Raw genomic sequence first — 22,952 nt, 5'->3', positions numbered from 1 at the left:
ACATATGGCTGAAACAGGAGTAATAATGAGAAGTTATGTACCTACCATAACGTTCCATGTTAGTTGTCTTCTCTCGCCTTCTTTCTTGCTTGATGGGTTCGGAGCCGATCCTCGGCTCCGACTTGGCACTTGCTAAGCTCGAGAGTCACTTTTACCAGCTCGAGGCAGCCCCATATCCCATGATGCAAGGCGGTAAGTACCCAGATCTCGTTTGTTGTCTATAGGCAATAACACCTAGCATAAAAAACTTCCCAAAGGAAGAAAGGAGGAGAGAAAAGCCTGAAGGATGGTTTTGGAGGACCAGTACTGTATGGTCTTAAGAAGCATTCTTCCATGTAGAGAGAAAAGGTCTGTCCAGGCCAGGGTGAAGGAGGGAGGGTCTCATGAAAGAAGGCGAGAGAAGACAACTTACATGTATCGTTATGGTACGTACATGACTTCTCAATGTTAAGTTGTCAATCTCGCTCATTCTTGCTTGATGGGACCGCGTGTCCCTAGCACCTCTATCCTGGGTGGCTCAATGGAACAGACTCTTGAGAACTGTAGAGCCAAAACTGGCTCTGTCCCTGGAGGCCAAATCCAATTTGTAATGAGAAACAAAGGTATGAGGAGTGGCCCAAGTGGCTGCTGCACAAATAGTGTCTAATGGAAGTCTAGCTTGAAAAGCTGTGGAAGTGGCTAAGCTTCTGGTTGAATGCGCTTTAGGTTTCGAGCACAGCTGTTTTCCCCTGAGCTGATAAATTTCAGAGATGACAGAAGAAAGCCATCTAGATAAGGTCACTTTTGAGACAGGAAGGCCTTTTTTGTTATCAGCATAAGAAACAAAGAGCTGATCGGATTTCCTGAATTGTTTTGTTCTGTCCAAATAATATCTGAGTTGGCGGTGAACATCAAGATAATGTAACTTTTGTTCCGATCTGTTTGAGTAGTTTAGGAAAAATACAGGAAGATCAATAGCCTGATTCAAATTACTCTTTGAGGCGACCTTAGGCAAAAAGGTCGGATTAGTTCTCAATGATACTCTGTCTTTGTGGAAGACTAAATTGGGGGGGGGGGGGGCGAACAGAGAGAGCATGAAGTTCAGATACCCTCCTAGCCGAAGTAATAGCAACCAGGAATAAAGTTTTCCATGAAAGAAATTTCAGGGAACATGAAACAGCTGGCTCGAAAGGAGGAAGACTCAAGGATGTCAGCACTAAATTTAGGTCCCATTGAGGAGGAGGACTCCTGATTGGAGGTTTCAGGAGAAAAATTCCTTTTAAGAAGGCTCTACACAAAGCCTGTGGGACATAATGTTGTGATCTGCGAACCCGACATGAAAGTTCGAGATAGCAGCCAACTGAACTTTGACCGTGGAGGAAGAGGAGCCCGCGTGAAAGATTTCCGCTAAGAAATCCAAAACTGCTTGTACTGGAGCAGTAAAGGGATCAATATTTTTAGCTTTTGCCCAACAAGAAAAACGTTTCCATTTGCTAGTATAAATCCTCCTAGTAGAGGATTTTAAGGAAGCTACTATGATGTCTCTAACAGGATTAGAGATCATAGGAAGCCTGGCTAAGGAAGGAAGTGGAGCAACCATGCTGTGAGGTTGAGAGAAGGGATAGACCGGTGCAGCTGACCCGATTGGCGAATCAGAAGGTCTGGCACTGGGTCCAGATGCCACGGCTGCACCAAAAGGTGACTATGGAGGAACGGAAACCAAATTTGTCAAGGTCAATAGGGAGCAATGAGAATCATTTTGGCTCTCAAATCGGTGGCTTTCTGGAGTACTTGAGGAATTTGTGGAAAAGGAGGAAAGGCATAATGAAGTCCCTGGGGCCAATCCTGGGTTAGAGCGTCTCTGGGGGGATGGCCTGGCAGTGGGAAGAGAGAGAAGAAGTCTGGGCATTTGCTGTTTTGGGGAGTAGCAAAAAGATCGCAACATGGGCGGCCCCATTCTAGAAAAATCTCCTCCACTATAGATTGTTTGAGAGACCACTCGTGAGGCATGAGAATAGCTCTGCTCAATCTGTCCGCTAAAATGTTGGTTTTCCCAGGGATATGCGTTGCTACCAGAAACCGATGAGAGGAGATCGCCCATTGCCAAAGTCTGAGAGCTTCTCGACACAAGGGGTAGGACTTGGTTCCACCCTGCTTGTTGATATACCATAATACAGACATGTTGTCTGTGTGGACTGCAATTGTTCCCAAGGGAAGAAAGTTGTTGAGGGCTTGCAACGTTAAAAGCACTGCTCTCATCTCCAGGACATTTATGTGCAGGTGGTATTCGAACGGTTGCCATGTCCCATGAACCATCCTGCCCTGATAATGACCCCCCCACCCGATCAGGGAGGCGTCCGTAGTGACAGTGGCTACCGGGGCTGGGGGTACAAAGGGTCTGCCTTGGTGAATCTGGGGAGAAGTAATCCACCATGAAAGATGATTCCTGCAAATTTGTGTCACCAGTATTTGGTGACGCATCGGAAGTTGTTGGTAAGACCACTGAGTGAACAACATCCACTGAAGCAGGCGCATATAGAAGCGGGCCAGGGGAAGAAGGGTAATGGCCGCAGCCATGAGGCCCAACACCTTTAGAACCATTCTGGCTTGTACTTTCTTGCTGGCTAGGATGATCCTCACGTGACTTTGTATATCTGAGATTCTTTGGTCTGTGAGGGTAGCTGACATCCGAACAGTGTTTAAGTTTGCGCCTATGAAAGTAATAGACTGGCAGGGCAATAAGGAGGATTTTTCGTAGGTGATCGAAATTCCCAATTGAGTGCAAAGATTTATTGTGTAATCCCTGGCTTGAAGAAGTAAAGGAGCCAGTCGTCGAGATACGGAAACACCTGGAATCCTTGACGTCTCAGGTGAGCCGTGACCACTGCCATACATTTGGTGAACACTCTGGGGGCTGTAGTGAGACCAAAGGGCAGGGCTCTGAATTGGAAATGACTGGACCCCAGCCGAAAGCGGAGAAACCTTCTGGAGCGTCTGTGAATTTTTATGTGATAGTACGCATCCTGAAGATCTATTGAGCACATCCAGTTGTCCTTCTCTAGGAAGGGCAGAATTGACTGAAGTGTGACCATTCGGAATCTTGTCTTTCTCAGAGACTTGTTGAGTCTGCTGAGATGCAATATTGGTCTCCAGTCTCGCGTCTTTTTGGGGACCAAAAAGAACCTTGAGTAGATTCCGGGCTCTGAATGGTCTGTTGTAACTGGCTGAATGGCTCTTTTTTGTAGAATTTTTAATACTTCTAACTCTGCAATTTCCCTTAGACCGGGTGGTACATCTGGAAGGGAATTTGAGTGAGAGAAAGGACTTTCCTCGAAAGGAATTTTGTAACCCTCGGATATGATCGACTGTACTCATCTGTCTTGAGTGAGGGAACACCAGGCTTCTGGGTACAGCGATAGTCTTCCCCCGACTGCCTCCAAGGATGGACAGTCGGGCAACATCTCAGGGATGCTGAAAGGGCTTGTCAGAGAGAGGCTCTCTGCTTCCCTGGTTTTGTGGAACCCCACTGCCTCTAGAGCGGCGTCTGTTATTGTTACCCCCTCTGCCTCTAGGGGTAAACTGACCACGTGTATCCGGCGTGACTCCTTGGGATTTGCGGAACCACATTTTGCCACCCTTCTGTCCTTTAGGGTAAGGTCTAGAAGGGGTGGAAAAACGGACCCTCTGGCAGAAAGAGTCTTGCCGTCCTGCTCACACCTGGTCAATGTATCCTTCACTTGAGGGCCAAACAAAGCTGACCCATCAAAGGGAGAGTTTGTGAAGGACGCCTTAAAGGGATCTGCAAAATTACAGGGCCGCATCCAGGCTTGGCGTCTAAGAGTCACACCTGTACCTGCGGCCCTACTCGCTCCATCTGCCGCATATATCAGTCGCATGGAGGAGTCAGCAATAGAATTAAGGGTTCCTAGCTGCGAAGCAATTTTTTCTTGAGCCCCTGCAGCTGTGGGATCCTGTACTACTTCACCTAGCTCCTTAAGGATGTAACTTTGGAGTCTGGTGAAGTGACATAAGTAGTTCAGCGAGCGCATAGCAAAGGTCGCTGAAGAGAACATCCGCTTACCATACCTATCCATGGTCCTAGAGTCCTTATTAGGAGGATGGACAGGTACGGAAGGATCTGCAAGTTCCTTCTTAGTGGCAGCCGCCACCACCATGGCATCAGCAGGGACACCTTTCGTAAGGAATTGCTTATCCAAAGGGGCAGTAATAAATTTAGACGGCCTCCTAGGAACTGGCTCTACAGAGTCAGGAGCAGCCCAAGCCTTTCGAGCAATAACCTGCATAAGGGGTGAAGGCGGAGACACCCAGGAGGTGGAGGGCCGAGATCCAAACGCCTCTAGGTATACCGACTCATCCTCAGAGGATTATTGGAGGGCCAGTTTCCCCTCTGTTTAAGGAGTTCTAGGATGTCTGAAAAGGAGACATCCTCAGAGGGGGATCTTGGGGATCCCTCCGACTCATCTAAGTCGGTATCTGAAGTGATAGACTCAGGGGAGTCTGAGTCTATGTGTTTCCTCTTACAAGTCCTCTTGCGCGGAGGATCCCCTGACTGATCAGGAGAATCCTCGGAAGAGGGGGTTATTCCCAGTGGGGAAACCTGAGGCGGAGGATCTCTGGGTCCGGGAGCAAGAGAGATGGCAGAGATATCGACAGGCACCGTAGAGGGAGGAGCTAAGGGAACAGACTGCTGGCTGAGTCCAGTGGCCAGCACACTCTTCATCACCTCGAAGGCGCCCCTCCCAGGGAGGTCCGAGAGAACCCGTTCCGAAGAAACCGGAACTCCAGGGCCCACCGAAAGGGAAGGCTCCGAGGCAGATGTCGGAGCCGAGCTCACCAAGGCCGAGGCTCCAAGGGGAAGAGTGGGGTCGGACAAGGGTCCGATGCCACTCACCCCCTCGGAGGAGACCAGGGAAGCCCGACCACCGAATCCCTCTAAGGAAGGTCACGAAGAGGAGATAAGAGTAGATGCTGAGGGAGCAGAAGGGGGGGGGGTATCTGCCCCTCAGCCATAGCAAAAACTATTCCCGAAGACTCCAGCTCCAAACTCTGAGGTAGAGTCGAAGGAGGAACTGCAAGAGGGTGTGGACTAACAGTCGTCTGTTGAGACGGACTATGTAGCATCTGGGCCAGTGCCTGTGATTTCAATAATCTACTGACCACCCTCTCTAAATCATGGTCAGAAAGCCTGGATGACCTAGATGATCGGCTCTGATGGCTCCGTTCCAAGAGGAGAGGAGAGGCCAGAGCCGAGAGTATCGGTTCCAAGGAAGGGGACCTGGACCTCTTCCTCGAAGGAACCATCGGAGCCGACGAAACCATAGATGCAGTCGGAGCCGAAGACTTTTCGGCACCGACAGAAGGTCTCGATGCATCGGCTCTGGCCGGAGCCGATACACACATAAAGGTAAGGGTGTCGGAGCCAGTCGGCGCCAACACCGAAGCCTGAGCCACATGGTGGTCGGAGCCAGTCGAAGCCGACACCGATGTGACAGAACCAGTATCGGCACCGATAGCCATCGGTGCCGAAGGTTTAAGCAAACCAGGATCGGCTCCAGCCGGAGCCGATCTCGACTCAGAAAGAGTCGGAACCGAGGCCGCAGGCTTAGACACAGAAGCCTGGGCCTTGGAAGATTTGGAAGTCTTGCTCGGAGCCGACTTAGCCGGAGAGCCCTCCGGTTTAAGAAGACCCCTTAAAATCAATTTATTTCTCCTCTCCTGCAGGACTCTCTGGCTAAAGGAATGACAAATCGCACAGGAGTCCTGCAGGTGGAGAGGTCCCAGGCAGTATAAGCAAGAAGTGTGACCGTCTGTCAGAGACATCTTCTGACAGCATGAGTCACACTTCTTAAAGCCTGAGACCCTTTCTTTGGACATAGTTGCAGAAACACACACAACACAGTCCCAAAGAACAAGTTATCCCAAAAAAAATATTGATAACTAACCTCTCACACACACACACACCCTAACAAGGGGGGGGATGGGAGGGGAGAAGGCCTGACTAAAAAAAATTAAGGAGGGAACTTTCAGTCAGAAAGGGGCTTAATATTAACTAAAAACGTAAAATATAAAGTTTAAATTGAAAAAGGGGCTAAAATAGTATTATATAAAACACTTACCAGGAGCTGGCAAAAGGAGGACCTCATCAGCGAAGTGGCAAACGAGATCTGGATACTTACCGCCTTGCATCATGGGATATGGGGCTGCCTCGAGCTGGTAAAAGTGACTCTCGAGCTTAGCAGGTGCCGAGTCGGAGCCGAGGATCGGCTCCGAACCCATCAAGCAAGAATGAAGGCGAGATTGACAACTTAACATCTACAAGTTTTCACCAGGAAAAATATGGAATAATGGAAGGAAATTGATTCTTTTAAGGAAAACAAGCACACAAAGCACCATGGGGTACCCCGCTGCTGATGCTACTACCTGGCAGCCTCTTCTGATACACAGCAGATTCAAAAGGAAAACAGCATGCAAAAAGCAGTCAAAATATACAGGGTAGAAGCATAAAGCAAGGCCCTTACACCTGGGTATGCACTAGTAAAGTTGGCTATAACTTTTGTGAGCCTCTTCCTGAAAGTGGAGGAAGGAAGAGGCTCTTGTGCTTGCTTAGCTGAAGAGAAGCTAGAAAACTACAGTGTCTTAGTTATAAACTTACGTCCAAAAGGGTGGGAATATGTCTGCCAACCATATCCTTCACCTTGTCATGATGCTCTGGTACTGCCTGGGAATAGCATGAAAAATACTGCTGAAAATCCCTGTGTGCTGAAATGGGGTAGTGCCATCTGTAGCAGGGAGAGTAGGGCAGTGCATGTATAACATATGCTAACATAGCTAGCTGGAGTTTTGTAAAGAATTTTATGTCATTTGACTATCACACTAATTTGTATAGATGCTTATATTAAAAAAATGTATTTGTAATGTTGCTTGTGTTAAAAATGCATCAACAATGGGTCCTGCTGGACAGAAAAGATATACACATGTATGTCAGACAATATTATTACAACTTATTAAATGTATATGATTTAACAGAGAATTTTGGGAGGGAAAAGGTTAATCTCAGTCCAGCTAATTTTGAAAAAAAAAGGTCAAAAATTAAGTGGGTTGGTTTAGGCTATAACAATTTTATCTTACAGGTCTGACCGCAGCCAGAGACAAAAAATGTCTGGAAAAACCAGGACTATAAATCTTACCACATTGTCCTTAGGAGTGAACTAATTGCTACCCTGGAAGGGTGGACATTTTTGAAATTGTTTTATACCTTTCAGATGCTGCAAATAGAAGTTATGTTCTTACCATAACGTTCCATGTTAGTTGTCTTCTTCTCGCCTTCTTCTTGCTGGATGGGTTCGGAGCCGACCTCGGCTCCGCCACTCTAAAGCTCGAGAGTTGGTTCCACCGGCTCGAGGCTCCCCTTATATCCCACAATGCTAGGCGAGAGTTACCTCAGATCTCGTTTGTAAGCTAACCCCAGCTTATGATAGTAACAGTATAAAACAGAATAACTATAACAGAGACCACCTCTAACAACAGGGAGAAGAAGGGTGACCTACATCCTGAAACAAGAAATATGCATAATAGCATATAGCTAAGAAAGAGGTGGTAGAAAGAGAGGTCACGATCACAACTCCTCTAGGTCTGTCCAGGCCAGGGGAAGGAGGGTGGGGCCAAGAAGAAGGCGAAGAAGACAACTAACATGGAGCGTTATGGTAAGAACATAACTTCTATATGTTAAGTTGTCTATCTCTTCATTCTTGCTGGATGGGACCGTCCCTAGCACCTTGTCCCGGGTGGCCTAACGGAACAGACTCCTGAGAACAGTGGAACCAAAATTAGCTCTATGCCTAGAAGCTAAATCCAACTTATAATGGGAAATAAAAGTGTGAGGAGTAGCCCAAGTAGCCGCTGCACAAATGGTGTCAATAGGCAGTCTGTCTTGGAAGGCTAGAGAAGTAGCCAAAGCTCTGGTGGAATGGGCTTTAGGTTTATTAGGCAGTTTCTGGTGTCTAATCTCATAAACAAGGGTAATCAGAGATGTTAGCCATCTGGATAAAGATACCTTTGAAACTGGAAGTCCCTTTCTGCTTTCCGCATAGGAGACAAACAGCTGATCAGATTTTCTGAATAGTTTCGTCCTGTCCAAGTAGTACCTTAATTGACGATGAACATCCAGGTAGTGTAATTTTTGTTCAGACCTATTTGAATACTCCGGGAAAAAGACAGGCAGGTCAATGCATTGGTTTAGATTTGATGTTGAAACCACCTTAGGCAAAAAGGACGGGTTAGTTCGTAAGGAAACTCTGTCCTTATGAAACACAAGGTAAGGAGAATGACAACTGAGTGCTTGAAGTTCTGAAATTCTTCTAGCTGATGTGATAGCCACCAGAAAGAGAGTTTTCCATGATAATAACTTTAAGGAACATGAAGCTGCAGGTTCGAAAGGGGAAAGAATCAAAGAAGCAAGAACTAAATTTAGGTCCCAAGGAGAAGGAGGATTTCTTACAGGAGGTCTGAGAAGAAAAACTCCTTTCAAAAAGGCTTTGCAGAGTTTGTGGGACATTAGGGCAGATTCAGAAATACCCACATGGAAATTAGAAATAGCTGCCAATTGAACCTTAAGAGTAGATGGAGATGAACCTGCATGGAAGAGTTCAGCTAGAAAATCAAGGACTAGTTGGATGGAAGCGGTGAAAGGATCTATGTCCTTTCCTTGTGCCCAATATGAGAAGCGTTTCCACTTACTCAAATAAATCTTTCGAGTGGAAGATTTATGGGAAGCTATCAAAATATCTCTAACAGAGTGAGATAATTGAGGAAGCCTGGCTACGGTTGGAAGTGGAGGAACCAAGCAGTGAGGTTCAGAGAGGGGAGGGAGCGATGAAACTGACCCGACTGATGGATCAAAAGATCTGGAACTAGGTCCAGATTCCACGGTCGCTCAAAAGAAATCGATGTAGAAAGGGGAACCACACTTGTCGAGGCCAGTAAGGAGCAATGAGGATCAATGAGGCCTTCTGAGCGATAGCTTTCTGTATTACTTGAGAGATCAGTGGGAAAGGAGGAAATGCATACAGAAGTCCCGGGCCAAACTTGGACTAGCGTCCCTGCTGGGTTGGCCTGGTAAAGGGAATAGAGTGAAGTACTCTCTGCACTTGCTGTTTTGGGGAGTAGCAAAAGATCGCAGCAAGGCTGACCCCACTTGAGAAATATCTCTCTCACTACAGAGTCTTTCAGAGACCACTCGTGAGGCATGAGAATAGCTCTGCTCAACTTGTCCGCAATGTGATTGGACTTCCGGGATGTGCGTTGCTATCAGAAAACGCTGAGAAGAAATCGCCCATTGCCACAGTCTGAGTGCTTCTCGACACAGGGGTATGATCTGGTTCCGCCTTGTTTGTTGATGTACCACACTACAGACATATTGTCTGTCTGGATTGCAATCGTTCCCAAGGGAAGAGAGTCTTGAAGGGCTTGCAACGCTAAAAGCACTGCTCTCATCTCCAGAACATTTATGTGCAAGTGGCATTCGTTTGGTTGCCATGTGCCCTGGACTGTCCTGCCCTGATAATGCCCCCACCCGATCAGGGAGGCATCCGTTGTCAGAGTAGCAACCGGAGGAGGTGGAACAAATGGTCTCCCCAACAGGAGCTGGGGGGAAGACATCCACCACATGAGATGCTTTTTGCACGCTTGCGTGATCATAATGGTGTGAGACATTGGAAGTTCCTGGTATGACCATTGAGAAAAAGCATCCACTGAAGGATCCGCATGTGGTATCTGGCCAATGGGAGGAGAGGTATGGCCGCTGCCATGATTCCCAACACCTTTAGAACTAACCTGGCCTTGGCTCTGTTGTTGTTGAGAAGAAGAGACACCAATTTTTGAATGTCTGATATCCTTTGGTTCGTTAGTGTTGCAGACATGTTTACAGTATCTAAATTTGCGCCTATGTAGGTAATAGTACGACAAGGCGACAAAACAGACTTTTCGCAATTTATTGAGATACCCAGTTCTTGACAGGCGAAAAGTGTAATCTCTGGCCATCAAAAGGAGATGCTTGGTGGGAGCTGTGAGGAGCCAGTCGTCCAAATATGGAAACACCTGGAATCCTTGTCGTCTCAGGTGAGAAGCTACCACTGCCATGCATTTGGTAAACACCGGGGCAGTGGTGAGACCAAAGGGCAGGGCCCTGAATTGAAAATGACTGGTTCCCAGCCTGAAGCGGAGGAATCTTCTGGAGCGCCTGTTCATTTTTATGTGATAGTACGCGTCCTGAAGGTCTATAGAGCACATCCAGTTTCCTTTTCCCAACAGGGGAAGAATGGATTGCAGCGTGACCATCCGAAATCTTGTTTTCTTGACCGATCTGTTCAAGATACTGAGATCCAAAATTGGTCTCCAGTCCCCTGTTTTCTTTGGAACTAAAAAGAACCTTGAGTAGATTCCGGATCCTAGTTGGTCTGCTGGCACTGGCTGAATAGCTCTTTTTGCAAGCAGTTTTGAAATTTCCAAAGCTGCTATATCCCTTTGAGCGGGTGGAACATCTGGAAGGGATTTTTTTGACTGACTTGGAAAACGAAGAAAGGGAATAGAATAACCTTCGGAAATGATGGACTGTACCCATTTGTCTTGTGTCAAGGATAGCCAGGCTTCTGGGTACAGTGACAATCTTCCCCCGACTGCCTCCGAAGATGGGCAGTCGGGCAACACCTCAGGGATGCTGAAAGGGCTTATCGGAAGGCTTCTCGATTGCCCTGGTTATGCGGACCCCTCTGCCTCTAGGGCGGCGTCTACCATTGTTGTTCCCCTCTGCCTCTGGCGGGAACCGACTCTGTCGCCAGGCGAAGTCCCTTGAGATTGTTTACGGAACCACATCTTTCCCCTTCTGGCCTTTGGGGTAAGGCCTAGAAGGAGTGGAAAACGGACTCCGACGGCAGAAAGGGTCTTGCCATCCGTCTCGCACCTAGTCAGGGTTTCTTTCACTTGTGGACCAAAAGGGATGATCCATCAAAAGGGAGTTTGTGAAAGACGTCTTGAAAGGTTCCAAAATTGCATAGCCGCATCCAGGCGTGCCTCGTAAGGCTACCCCTGTTCCTGCGGCTCTGCTCGCTCCATCGGCCGCATAAGAGGAGGCGCATGGAGGAGTTGGAAATAGAATTAAGGATAGCCAGCTGCGTGTTCATTTTTCTTGAAACCCGCAGCTGTAGGGTCCTTAAGCATTTCACTCGCTTCTTTGATCAAGTCCCTTTGAAGACGAGTGAAATGGCACAGGTAATTCAGCGACGCATAGTAAATGTCGCTGAGGAGAACATCCGCTTCCGCACCTATCCATGGACCTAGATTCCTTGTTAGGTGGATGGACAGGCACTGAAGGATCAGCCAGTTCCTTCTTTGTGGCGGCAGCTACCACCATAGCATCCACAGAGACTCCTTTTGATAAAAATTCCTTGTCTGCTGGAGCTGTGATGAATTTGGAGGGTCTCCTGGGAGTGGGGTCCACTGAATCAGGAGCCGTCCATGCCTTTTAGCAACCACCTGCATGAGGGGGTCAAGGGGACACCCAGGAGATGGAAGGGCGAGCCAAACGCCTCAAGATACACAGATTCGTCCTCCGAAGGGTTGAGGGCTGGCCAATTTCCCCTCTGTTTAAGGATCTCCAGAATGTCTGCAAAAGAGACATCTTCAGAAGGGGAACGAAGGGAACCCTCAGAATCATCCAGATCTGTGTCGGACGTGATAGACTCAGGTGAGTCAATGTGCTTCCTCTTGCACTTCCTCTTCCGAGGGGCTCTTCTGCCAAATCAGGAGAGGCCTCGAAGAGGATGAAATCCCACAGGGGCTCCTGAGGAGTTGGCTCTCTGCGGTCCGGGATGAGGGAGTGAGTCGACTTACCCTGAGGCAGCATAGAGGGAGGGGCTGACGGAGCCGACTGTGGAGTAGAGCCAGGCTCTAACACACTCCGCATGACCTCGAAAGCACCCCTGTCAGGCAGAGCCAGAGGTCCCCGCCCGAGGAGCTAAAGACCCCTCGGCACCGACAGTGATGGCTCCGAGGCCGATGTCGGAGCCGAACTCACCAGCGCCAAGCACCGAGAGGGAGAGGGGGTCGGACAAGGGTCCGATGCCACTCACCCCTCGGAGCCGACGAGGGAAGTCCGCCGAGATTCCTCCATGGAAGAAAACGGAGCCGGCGACAAAGCCGAAGACAATTGTCTCGGCTCCCGAGGTGACCACAGTCTCGGTTCCGACACGACCCGGCCCGAGCTCAAGAGAGTCGAAGGAGGAAGGAGTTGATGGACGGGACAGGCACCGACTGATGAGTCGGGCTCTGAAGCATCTGGGCCAGTGCCTCAGACTTGAGTAGTCGACTCACCACCCTCTGAAGGTCATGATCGGACAACCTCGATGACCTAGAGGAATGAGACCTTTGGCTCCGTTCAGACAGCAGGGAGAACCTGGAGCCGAATGAACGGAGCCAAGAGAAGGTGACCTAGACCTCTTTCTGGTTGTCGGCTCCGAAGATCTTGTCGGAGCCGACACGGTACTCGATAACCTCGGCTCGGCCGAGCCGAGGAGCCACAGAAACTGTGGACTGAGTCTTATCGGCTCCAGCCGGAGCCGATAAAGGCAAAGGTTGAACAACCTGAGGTCTCGGCTCAGAAGCCGGAGCCGAAGACCTCGATGCCTTGGAGGGCTTCCCTGTTGAGACAGACAGGGAATCCTCAGGCTTCAACAAGCCTCTCAAAATGAGCTTGTTTTTCCTTTCCTGCAGGACCCTGGGGCTGAAGCCATGGCAGACAGCACAGGAGTCCTGCAGGTGCAAAGGCCCCAGACAATAGACACAAGAAGTGTGGGCGTCTGTCAGAGACATTTTCTGACAGCACGCATCACACTTCTTGAATCCGGAGACCTTTGCTTCTTTAGACATAGCCTAACTGGTGAACACAAACACACACTCAAACACACCAGTTATACCCTGTCAAAAAACACAATTATATTAAAATTATACTAAAAATAGGTACAATAAGCAGTAGTACACTACACAAACACTCCCTAGGGAAGGGAAGGCCTAAGGCCCAAGGGAAGAACTAAAAGTTCTTTTGACAAGAAACGGGAAGAAAATAGGTTCGGGGATAGAGTTTAATGAACTACAATAATTTAGGAATAATTAAACTAAAAAAGGGGAAACAAGAGTAACTTTTTATAGAAAAAGTTAAAACTTACCAGGAACCGGTAGAATAACCAACCTCGAAGCTGTAGCGGCAAACGAGATCTGAGGTAACTCTCGCCTAGCATTGTGGGATATAAGGGGAGCCTCGAGCCGGTGGAACCAACTCTCGAGCTTTAGAGTGGCCGAGTCGGAGCCGAGGTCGGCTCCGAACCCATCCAGCAAGAATGAAGGCGAGATAGACAACTTAACATCAGATGTTAGCAAAGGTCAGGGTGAGCACTGTACTAGAGTCAGGTTAACAGAAGTAATGTCATTCTATAACCAGTAGTGACATGTTTTTTTAAATATTAGTGAGAGATATGACGGCACTCTCACAGCAGCACTTTGTTCTTCCGAACTTGACAGGAAATACTCTCACAAAACTACACACCTCATCTTGCCTTGCTGCAGTAAGCAACTCAGCACTCATCATCTTGCCTTGCTGTAGTAACTTAAATAAGGAACAGTAATTCTTTAGTCAATCAGGAAAATATAGTGATATTAGTTAAGTATTGTTTTTCTGCAACTGTGTGATTCTATCCAAATGTGTATTTTTTTTATATTTCCTGTGATTGAAACACTGGTGTTTATTTTGTAACTACATATTCAATATTCTCCCGTTTTCCATTTTATTTATTATTAAATATTTCTATACCTTTTCATTGTGGCTGGTCTTTTAGAGAATACTTTTAACATCTTAAGAGTACTTATGCTTATTTTAGCGACACTGTGGCTGCTCCTGAAAGCCTGGCTGCTTTGGTCAAACTCTACCATTTGTATTAGTATTAATTTTACTCAGTATAATTGGGTACCCTTATAAGAGCCTTAGAGTAGCTGACTGCTGGCAGCGTAATTACCTTATAGTCTGGGTGTGGGGGGGGGGCACAGCTGGTAAATCTGTGCCACCCTTTCACAGGTGTGTGTGTGTGTGTGTGTGTGCGCGCATGTGCAAAAATCAAATATCCAAGTGAGTGTCAGCTACTTGGAACAGGGACACAGAGCTCCAAAGTGGTCAGTGTGGAGTCTTGTTTGAGACGTGGAAAGAAACAGAGTCCAGATCCAGGTCTGGAGGGTGCTCCCTGTGTTCTCTTAAGGGAAATTTGTGCTTGGTGCAGAGAGCTACATCTGAAAATACTGTGTGTATCCACTTTTGTTCCTAGTGCCCATCCCTCACTGGTGTCAGTGGTGAAGATCAAGCCTTGTAAGGTAGATGCAGAGTTCTGCCCTCTTTTGCTTTCAAGTGAACAGACAGAAATGTTGACACATACAACAATACTTTAAGTCATGTTCTTCCCATACACAACAGAGGAAATGTTGGTGTGGCCTCAGCTTATGATCTGGTGGCCATCTAAACACTTCAATGACTGACTTGAACTTTTAAGTAATGAACAAAGCAACATCTCCATGAAAAATATCAGGATGAGATTTGAATTGTGTGAGAGGAAAAGTAATGGTGGGTGAAAGAATGAAGGAATGATGCATATTCTGTCAGCTCTGTTAACATTACACCACGGAGTACATTAGCAGGAATCATGTGTGCACCTGAAAGCAAGAATATAAAAGAGGGAAAAAAAAACACATGGGCTGAGGATGGCAAGGAAGAGGATTTCCAAACTCTAATTAATGAACTGGACTCTAAAATGAGACTACTTACTTACTAACAAAGAAAGACAAAAGATTACCTGGACTGGTGGAACATCAGTGAATGCTTTCACAAAGTCCTCTTCATCCAAAGCTCCAGCACCTCCCTCCTTTCCACCTAAGTTGAAAAAAAAAAAAAACATTATAAAGTAAAAAAAAAAACACCCGTGGGATTAACGATACACCACCAGCTGTAAAAATAAGTAAAATGTAAAACATCAGTGGGTAACCAACACATAGCAACGAAAAAAGCAGACTTACTTAAGGCCAGTCTTAAATATTCTGATTTTTACGTTGCTGTGTATCAGTTACCCACTGTATGTGTTACGTTTTTACTGCGAAAAAAAAATACATTAAAAAAACTCACACAGCTACACACACACACACACACACACACACACACACACACACACACACACACACACACACACACACACACAAAATAAAACCTGTGTGGCTGAACTGGTTTGTCTGAAAATGCACACTGTTTTAAAGTCAATCTGAAAAAGTTAAGCAGAGATCAATGATTTCATTGAGAAAACAGAGCAAACACCAATAAGGAAATCAAGGCCGTTTCATTTTGCTTGTTACTAGGTTGCTGAATGTGTTTTAGAGCGGACAGCCTGGGAAATGATAATCTATAAACTGACTAGGAGACATGAGAGGTTTGGAAAATGCATAACACACTATCGTTTTATCACAGTTGCAGAGAAACAGCTATAAGAAATAAATCAAATCACTAAGAAAATAGGATCAGTACTTTGGCTAGCACCAAATATATATATATATATATATATATATATATATATATATATATATATATATATATATATACAGTTGCTCACTCAGTGGAATGTACAGGAGAAAAAACTGTTTTCAGCAAAATAAACATTTTTTTTTTGCTGTTTTGTTTACTACTATTTGCAGAGGAAAACTAAGGTATTTGAGACCAAACTGCATTAATGGTCAAGGTTTTCACCTCCCATGCACAAGGTGCAAGATTCGATCATGACTTCCAATCAATTTTTTTTAATTTTGTTTTAGTTTTCATATCCTCCCTGTATCTCTGTGGGGTTCCCTCCTACCTCCAAAAACATGATAAATTTTTCGATCTCAAACTCACCTAAGAAAGGAGCTGTGGGCAGCAACACAGACTACAGATGCTGCCCTACATAGGGAAGAGTTGAATAGACCAACCGCTATCAATCTACTGTGGTGCACAGTATCCTCACGACAGAAGAACATTGCTCACAGACTGCACACTGTGTCAGGGCTAGCCACTCGATAGTGAAAAATATGGCTATAGGTGAATCAGCCGTATTGACTAATGCTGCCAGTAATAACTGGCATGAGGACCCAGCCGACCTATGCCAGGAACCCATGCTAATGGTGGGAGGGGTGTATTTCCCCTATTGGCTAGTTTGTGCCTACCATAAGACCAAGCAGCCCTGGGTGAGTAAGCTACTGGTCCGGCCAGTGTCCAGTTGCTCAACTTGGGTAACCCAGGATAGCTCTGTTGAGCGAAAGCTAGATGCAAAATCAATCTGCCAAACAAAAACTAAGAATTGTTACACTCAATGTAGGTACACTAAAGGACAAGATTTGGAAGTGAATGACAAGATGGTAAGGAGGACATTGGACATACTCTGTATCCAAGAGACAATATGGAAGGGCAGTGCAGCAAAGCCAATAGGTTTGAGATCCACAGTCTACTACTCAGGAGGAGGACAGAAATGGTGAGGAGATAGGCTTCAGAAGACAGTGAGGTATGTCATCAGAATTAGTGACAGACTCATGGCAATCAGGATCCACTGTAATGGTAGAGCAGTATTCATAATCTCAGCCTGTGCCCCACAGCAGGGTTGTGACAGTGAGGAAAAGATTGCATTCATTACAGCAGTTGCAGGACCTACTAGATAAAGCAGGAAAACAGGAATTGGAGTGGATAATGGGTGACCTGAATGCACATATCGGGACAGACAGAACAGGATATGGGGACTGCCTAGGACCACATGGGTGGGACAACAAGAATAAAAGAGGAGAGGCCATTCTAGACTTCTGTCAAACTGCTTGATGTAGTCAACATATGGTTCAGAAAGAGAGACAGTCACAAGATCACATACAAAAGTGGCCCACATGCAACTCAGGCAGACTTCCTCCTAGTAAGTAAAGAGCACTGGGGTAGAAACAGTGATTACAAATTCATCCCCAGTCAAACAGTTGGCCACAGCATTGTCACAATCAGCTGCAAACAGTGGTCAGAGAAGGCTCCAAGGTCAACAGAGGCCAGGCTGAAAATGTGGAATTTGACTGGATAGAAAGCAACAGTTAAAAGAATTACTTGGGGCTCTAGCATCTCAAAAAGAGGAGAAAATAGGTGGAGTTGAAGAATGGCAACACCTCAAAACAACAAATATAAGGGCTACAAGAACAGACATATGGTCAAGCCAGGGATAGAAATAAAGTATATAAGGAAAGCTGGTGGTGGAATGCAGAAGTACAGGAAGTCATCAAAAGAAATAAGGAGTGTAGGAAAAAGTACGAGATAAAAACGGACAAGGCTAGGAAGGAATATTGTCTGGCTAAAAAAGAGGGTAAGAGGAGTTGCAATAGCAGAGAACAAGGCATCAGAGGCACACTAAAAACTTGTGGAAAATGACTCAGTGGATGGCACAAAAAAACTTCATCATGTTGCAAGGCAAAGACAGAAAGATAAAGAAGACAACATTCATAAGGGATTCCAGCAACAACCTACTCACCAGTCCACAGGGCTTCAAAGGGAGATGAAAGGAGTACTTCAAGCAGTTTCTGAATGAAGAAAACCCCAAAGAAGCTGTACTGCCCCACTTACAGCCTAAAGTGAGAGAAGAACAGCACTAAGGAAAACAAAGTCAAGAAAAGCAGCAGTCTCAGATGAAGTCACAGCAGATATGATTAGGCTATTGCATGAGATAGGGGAAGAATGGCTCCTGGGGGTACTCACAGCAGTATGGAGAGAAAAGTAAATCCCAGAAGACTGGAGAGTAAGCATACTAGTACAAGTGTTAAAGAACAAAGGGACATTCACGACTGTTGTCAGTACAGAGGTATCCAACACCTATCACACTGCATAAAAGTTCTGGAAAGGGTGACTGATAGTAAAAAGTACGATGGGAAATAAGCAGTTCAGATTCAAATCAAGATGCATCACAAAAGATCTGATGTTTGCAGTGAGACAGATAGGTGTAAAGAAGGTAAAAATGAAAAAAACAATCCAACTGGGCATTCCTGGACCTGGAGAAACCCTATGACAAGGTCCAAAGAAAATTGATTTGAGCAGTCCTGCGGTAGTTTGAAGTCCCAGAAACATTTGTAGGACTAGTGCAAGTCTTGTACAAGGACTCAATGACTCAAGTATGTGTGTTTGGTCTTACAAGGGGGTTACTAGTGGAACTGAGTCTGCATCAGGGTTCAGCTTGGGGTTCACTGGTGTTCATACTAGTGATGTACTACATTAGCAAAAAGGCTGTAGGGTACAGATCTTATAGCATAGGTAAATTGTGCCTATGGTGTAAAGAATACAGCAGTGTGGAGTGGTGTCCTGGGATAACAATTTTCACTGTATAGAAAATTACAGAAAGTTTGTTAAATGCATGCCAAGGTGGCTACAGTACCTCAACTTGGTTGCTGTGGAGTAGCTGCAATGAGAGGGAGAAGGTTTCTGGTCTCAGAGCATGGCTTTTTGGTACTCCGGTCTGGGGTCTTCACAGTCAAGCTTCTTCCTGAATCTAGGAGTTACTAAGGGTTCTTCTGCTCAGATTCTTCCTCTCTTCAGGTTCCACATGATGAAGCCAGTGCAAAAGAGGGATAGACATACTTCTGTTTACCTAGTTAGATAAAGGGCTGGAAACCGGGAGGGATCACGTGGAAGGGTAGTTAACTAATCCATACAGTTTATTATTGGTGATATTTGTTCCCTCTATTCTATTTTTCACATCTTTACTGCTCACCTAGTTCCCTTTAAAATTTCTACTATCACTCCTGAAGCACTCCATTTATTTCTCTCGTCTTCCATTCAACATCATATATAGCTTCTCTAGCCTTTCAAGCAGCAGCATTACTGGATGCTACAATCTCATGTTAACAAAACAGATATCGCTTTTGCCTTTGCAGTCAGTGCATATAATTCAAATAAGAGACTGCCAACCTACTTGACAGTGGGGATACCATTAGAATCCTTCAACTGACCCTTGGTTTCTCATCTGCCAAAGGAAATCTACAGTCTTGTTTTTCATTACAGAAGTTTTAGTGGAAGGAGAACAAAAAGACCTAGTGCAGCAGGGAGAAAAGGTGGCAAAGTGTAAAACCTAAAATTTATGAATCGTGTCCGAAAATATCCACTTCCATCTTCAAAACAATTTGGTCTTCTGTCTAAAACAGTTTTGCAAATTAAGACAGGCAGTTGGCTTAGGGTATTAAGTCTGGCACTTGGGTTAGAAGATTAAAGAGGTTTTAGCAAGCGGTTTTCTGTGGTCCAGTAGTGCAAGGTTGGATTCCCTCACCTTCCACTGCCTGTGTTTCTTCTCTCTGAGCAAGTTACTTAATCGAACACTGCTCCTGGGCGGAGTCTGAAAAAAGATCCATGGAGATCACTGCTGTCTCGGAAAACAAATAAATTAAGAATACTAATGTTGCTATGAACTACCTTTAAAAACAACCTCTTTTAATTTCATGCCCAGTGGTTCTAAACGTAATGCAAACAGTAAAAGGGAAACTGGCACTTTTTATTTTTTTTTTGTGAAGAGCAATGCTTCATTGTTTCTTGAAAAGTCATTAGTTTACTTAATGGGCAATTTTTATTTACCTGTATTTTGGTTACCAAAGTAGGGCACTGATCAAGAGTACCCAACTGCATCCACAGTCCAGGTTACAAAATAACAATTAAGTACAAATTAAAACAAGTGACAATATAAACACAAAATGGATGCAAAAATGAACTACAACAGAAAAGTAGTATTTATGGAAGAAAAGTGCTGAAAAACAGAATTACATTTACAACAAAAAAGCAAATATGCTAAAAAAAAATCTGTGAGGTCAGAGGACAGATGTTTGGATAGGAATGAAGGGAGTAGAAAGTAAATGTATAGCATGACAAGAGCTGTAGTTAAGCTTCTTTAAAGAATATAGCCCATGAAAAAAAGTAGAGACTGATTACAAAGACAGAGTGCATTACCTGACTGTATTTAACGGGGAACATACAGAAAGATACGAGCGGAATACAAAGCACAGAAATGGGAGGAAAATAATTTCAACTGAATGCATTCATAAGATATGTGACATGCCCTAAAAAGTACAGTTTTGTACCTACCATAAATGTAGATGTTCGAGTGCTAATACAGCTACAGTAATCACAGATGGGTTTTCTGCTGTCAGGCGGGTCCTTGGTCGGCCGAATTCCAAAGTCTAGGTCTAGCGTCGGTTGTTGTCGCTTTCTTTCCTGACGTCAGTTAGGCAGGGGTATATAAGACACAGCCAACGCCATTTTCTTCAGTCTTTCTTGCCCCAGATGTCAGGTGTCCCCAGAAGGAAGGCAATACATAAATTATATTTATATACATGCAATGCAATATAATCAAAAATCAGTAGTTGCAAGCAAATATACCATATAAGGATAACCCAATCAGGTTGTATGGAGAGGGGTTAGGCCCTAGGCCTTTACCAAGAGGGGAAGGAGGGAGGGAAAACTGTACTGCAGCTGTATTAGCACTCGAACATCTACATTTATGGTAGGTACAAAACTGTACTATGTTCATCGTGCATACAGCTGCAGTAATCACAGATGGGTAGAATCCCAAAGCTACGCACAAGGTGGTAGGCACTAGGTGGAACTGGGATGAGCCAGAATGCCCTGCAACACAGCAGTGGCAAAGCCTGCTCTAGTTTTGGAATATAAAGGCAGGTGGTAGTGTTTTGTGAAGGTATGCACAGAACTCCAAGTGGCTGCCTCCAAAATATCTTTGGTAGGAACTCCTCTGATGAAGGCTGTAGAAGTAGCTGTGGCCCTGGTGGAGTGGGATCTGATGCCTGTAGGGACAGATTTTCCATGATAGGAGTAACAAAACCGTATGCAGTGGCCTATCCATTTTGAAATTGTCTGTTTGGTAACTGGCTTCCCTTGAGCTCCTACAGCATAGGACACAAAAAGTTGTTCTGATTTCCTGAAAGGCTTTGTTCTGTCCAAATAATAACGTAGCTGTCTATGGATGTCTAAGGAGTGTAGCAGCCTTTCCCCTTTGTTTTGAGGATTGGGGTAAAAGGTAGGCAAGTGTATGGCTTGATTTAAAGCTACCCTGGATACCACTTTAGGCATAAATGACGGGTTGGTTCGAAGGGAAACCCTGTCCTGATGGAAGATGAGAAAGGGCTGCACAGCCATGAGGGCTTGTAGTTCCGAAACCCTACGAGCTGAGGTAATGGCCAGAAGGAAGGCTGTTTTCCAGGACAAATATTGCAAATCTGTTGAGGCAGCTGGTGCAAAGGGAGGCAATGTTAATTTTTCTAAAATGTAATTAAGATCCCAGGCTGGCATTGGTTGTTTCCTTGGAGGTCTTATATTCTTAGCCCCTCTGAGGAACTGTCTTAAGAGTGGGTGAGAGAATAAGGGTGGATCAGTGTTGAATTCTGCAGAAATGGCTGAGGCATGGATTTTTATGGAGGAAAATGAAAATCCACTGTTCAGCAGCTCAGTTAGATACTGTAATACCTGAGGCAAATTCAGTTTTCTAGGCTCCTGGCCTTTTTTCTCATTTCAAGAGCAAATCCGTTTCCATTTTGCGGAGTAAGCCTTTCTAGTAGATGGCCTTCTGGCCTCCAAAATGACATCCTGCATCTCTTTGGGGAGTAGGGTCTGTTGTGGTGTTAAGGAATTTTCCATGCAGCGAGATTGAGTGTTTTCAGCTGACTGTGAAGAGTTTTGTAGCTGTGCTGAGTCAGCAGAAGAGGCATTAGAGGTAGGGACCAGGGAGGAGTATGTGTTAGGCTCCTCAGGAGTGGGTACCAGTGTTGTCTTGGCCAGTCTGGAGCAATCAGTATCATCTTCGGTCTGTCTGCTCTTGCTTTCAAGAGTACCTTGGGCAGAAGAGGCAGAGGTGGGAAAGCGTAAACTGTCCATGCTGTCCAACTGAATGAAAGGGCGTCCACTCTCCAGGCCTTTGGATGAAAGGTCCTTGAACAGAACTTTTCCAAATGATGATTCCTGTGGGAGGCGAACAGATCTATGTCTGGCCTCCCCCACGCTTGGATTATCTTTGTAAACACTTGAGGATGCAACTTCCATTCGTGTGGATCTGTCATATTTCTGCTTAGATTGTCTGCCAGCGTGTTTTCCAAACCTGGCAAGTACTGTGCCTGAAGTTCGATTTGCCATTCCAGAGCCAAGTTCCAAAGTGTCATGGCTAGTCTGCACAGGGGGTATGAATGTGTTCCTCCTTGTTTATGTACCACATTACTGTGGTGTTGTCTGTTCTTATCAATAATTGTCCTGGATGCAGGAGGTCCTTGAAAGCTGTAATTGCATTTATCACTGCAAGCATTTCTTTCTGATTGATGTGAAGGTGCTCTTCCTTTTGGGACCATTTGCCCTGAATGCACCTGTCTGTCATGTGCGCCCCCCCCCCAGGCGTAATCTGAGGCGTCTGTTGTGATGACTTGATTTGCTTGAGGCTTGCAGAATGGGAGACCTGTGTTTGTTTGACATGCTTGGGCCCACCATAGAAATTCCTTTTGCAAACATGGAATTATTGGTATTATTGTTTCCAAACTGTGGCTGTGTTGAGACCATAGGTTTTTTAGGTACCATTGAAGTTTCCTCATATGCAACTTTGCACATGGGATTAAAAGAATGCAAGATGCCATGAAACCCAGAGCCTGCAGGATTTTTCTTGCAGTAAGCCTGGTACAATTTGCTAGTATTTTGAAGTACTGAGTTAGCTGCCCCTGTTTTTCTGGCGTAAGATAGGCCATCTGGGTGTTTGTGGCCAAGTTGGCACCCAGGAAAGTTATTTTCTGAAATGGTGTTAGCCTGGATTTCTCTTTGTTGACTGTGTATCCCAGGGAATTCAGTAACCGTG

At 45.5% G+C, this 22,952-nt stretch overlaps 1 protein-coding gene across 20 annotated transcripts in view; it reads right to left on the bottom strand.

The window, feature by feature from the left end:
- Positions 1-22,952, bottom strand: part of CLASP2 (cytoplasmic linker associated protein 2) — a 7,203,062-nt gene that overhangs the window by 5,359,469 nt on the left and 1,820,641 nt on the right. For all 20 annotated transcript variants that reach the window (XM_044064956.1, XM_044064947.1, XM_044064955.1 and 17 more), the window contains one exon: positions 14,886-14,962. In XM_044064956.1, coding sequence (XP_043920891.1) covers positions 14,886-14,962 — 77 coding nt within the window. The remainder of the gene's footprint in view (positions 1-14,885; positions 14,963-22,952) is intronic.

This window comes from Protopterus annectens, chromosome 3.part0 (assembly GCF_019279795.1).
Source record: "Protopterus annectens isolate FY-2018-M chromosome 3.part0, PAN1.0, whole genome shotgun sequence".
Taxonomy (NCBI): Eukaryota; Metazoa; Chordata; order Ceratodontiformes; family Protopteridae; genus Protopterus; species Protopterus annectens.
Note: the sequence above shows the minus strand (reverse complement) of the source record. Positions and strands in the feature narration are given on the sequence as shown.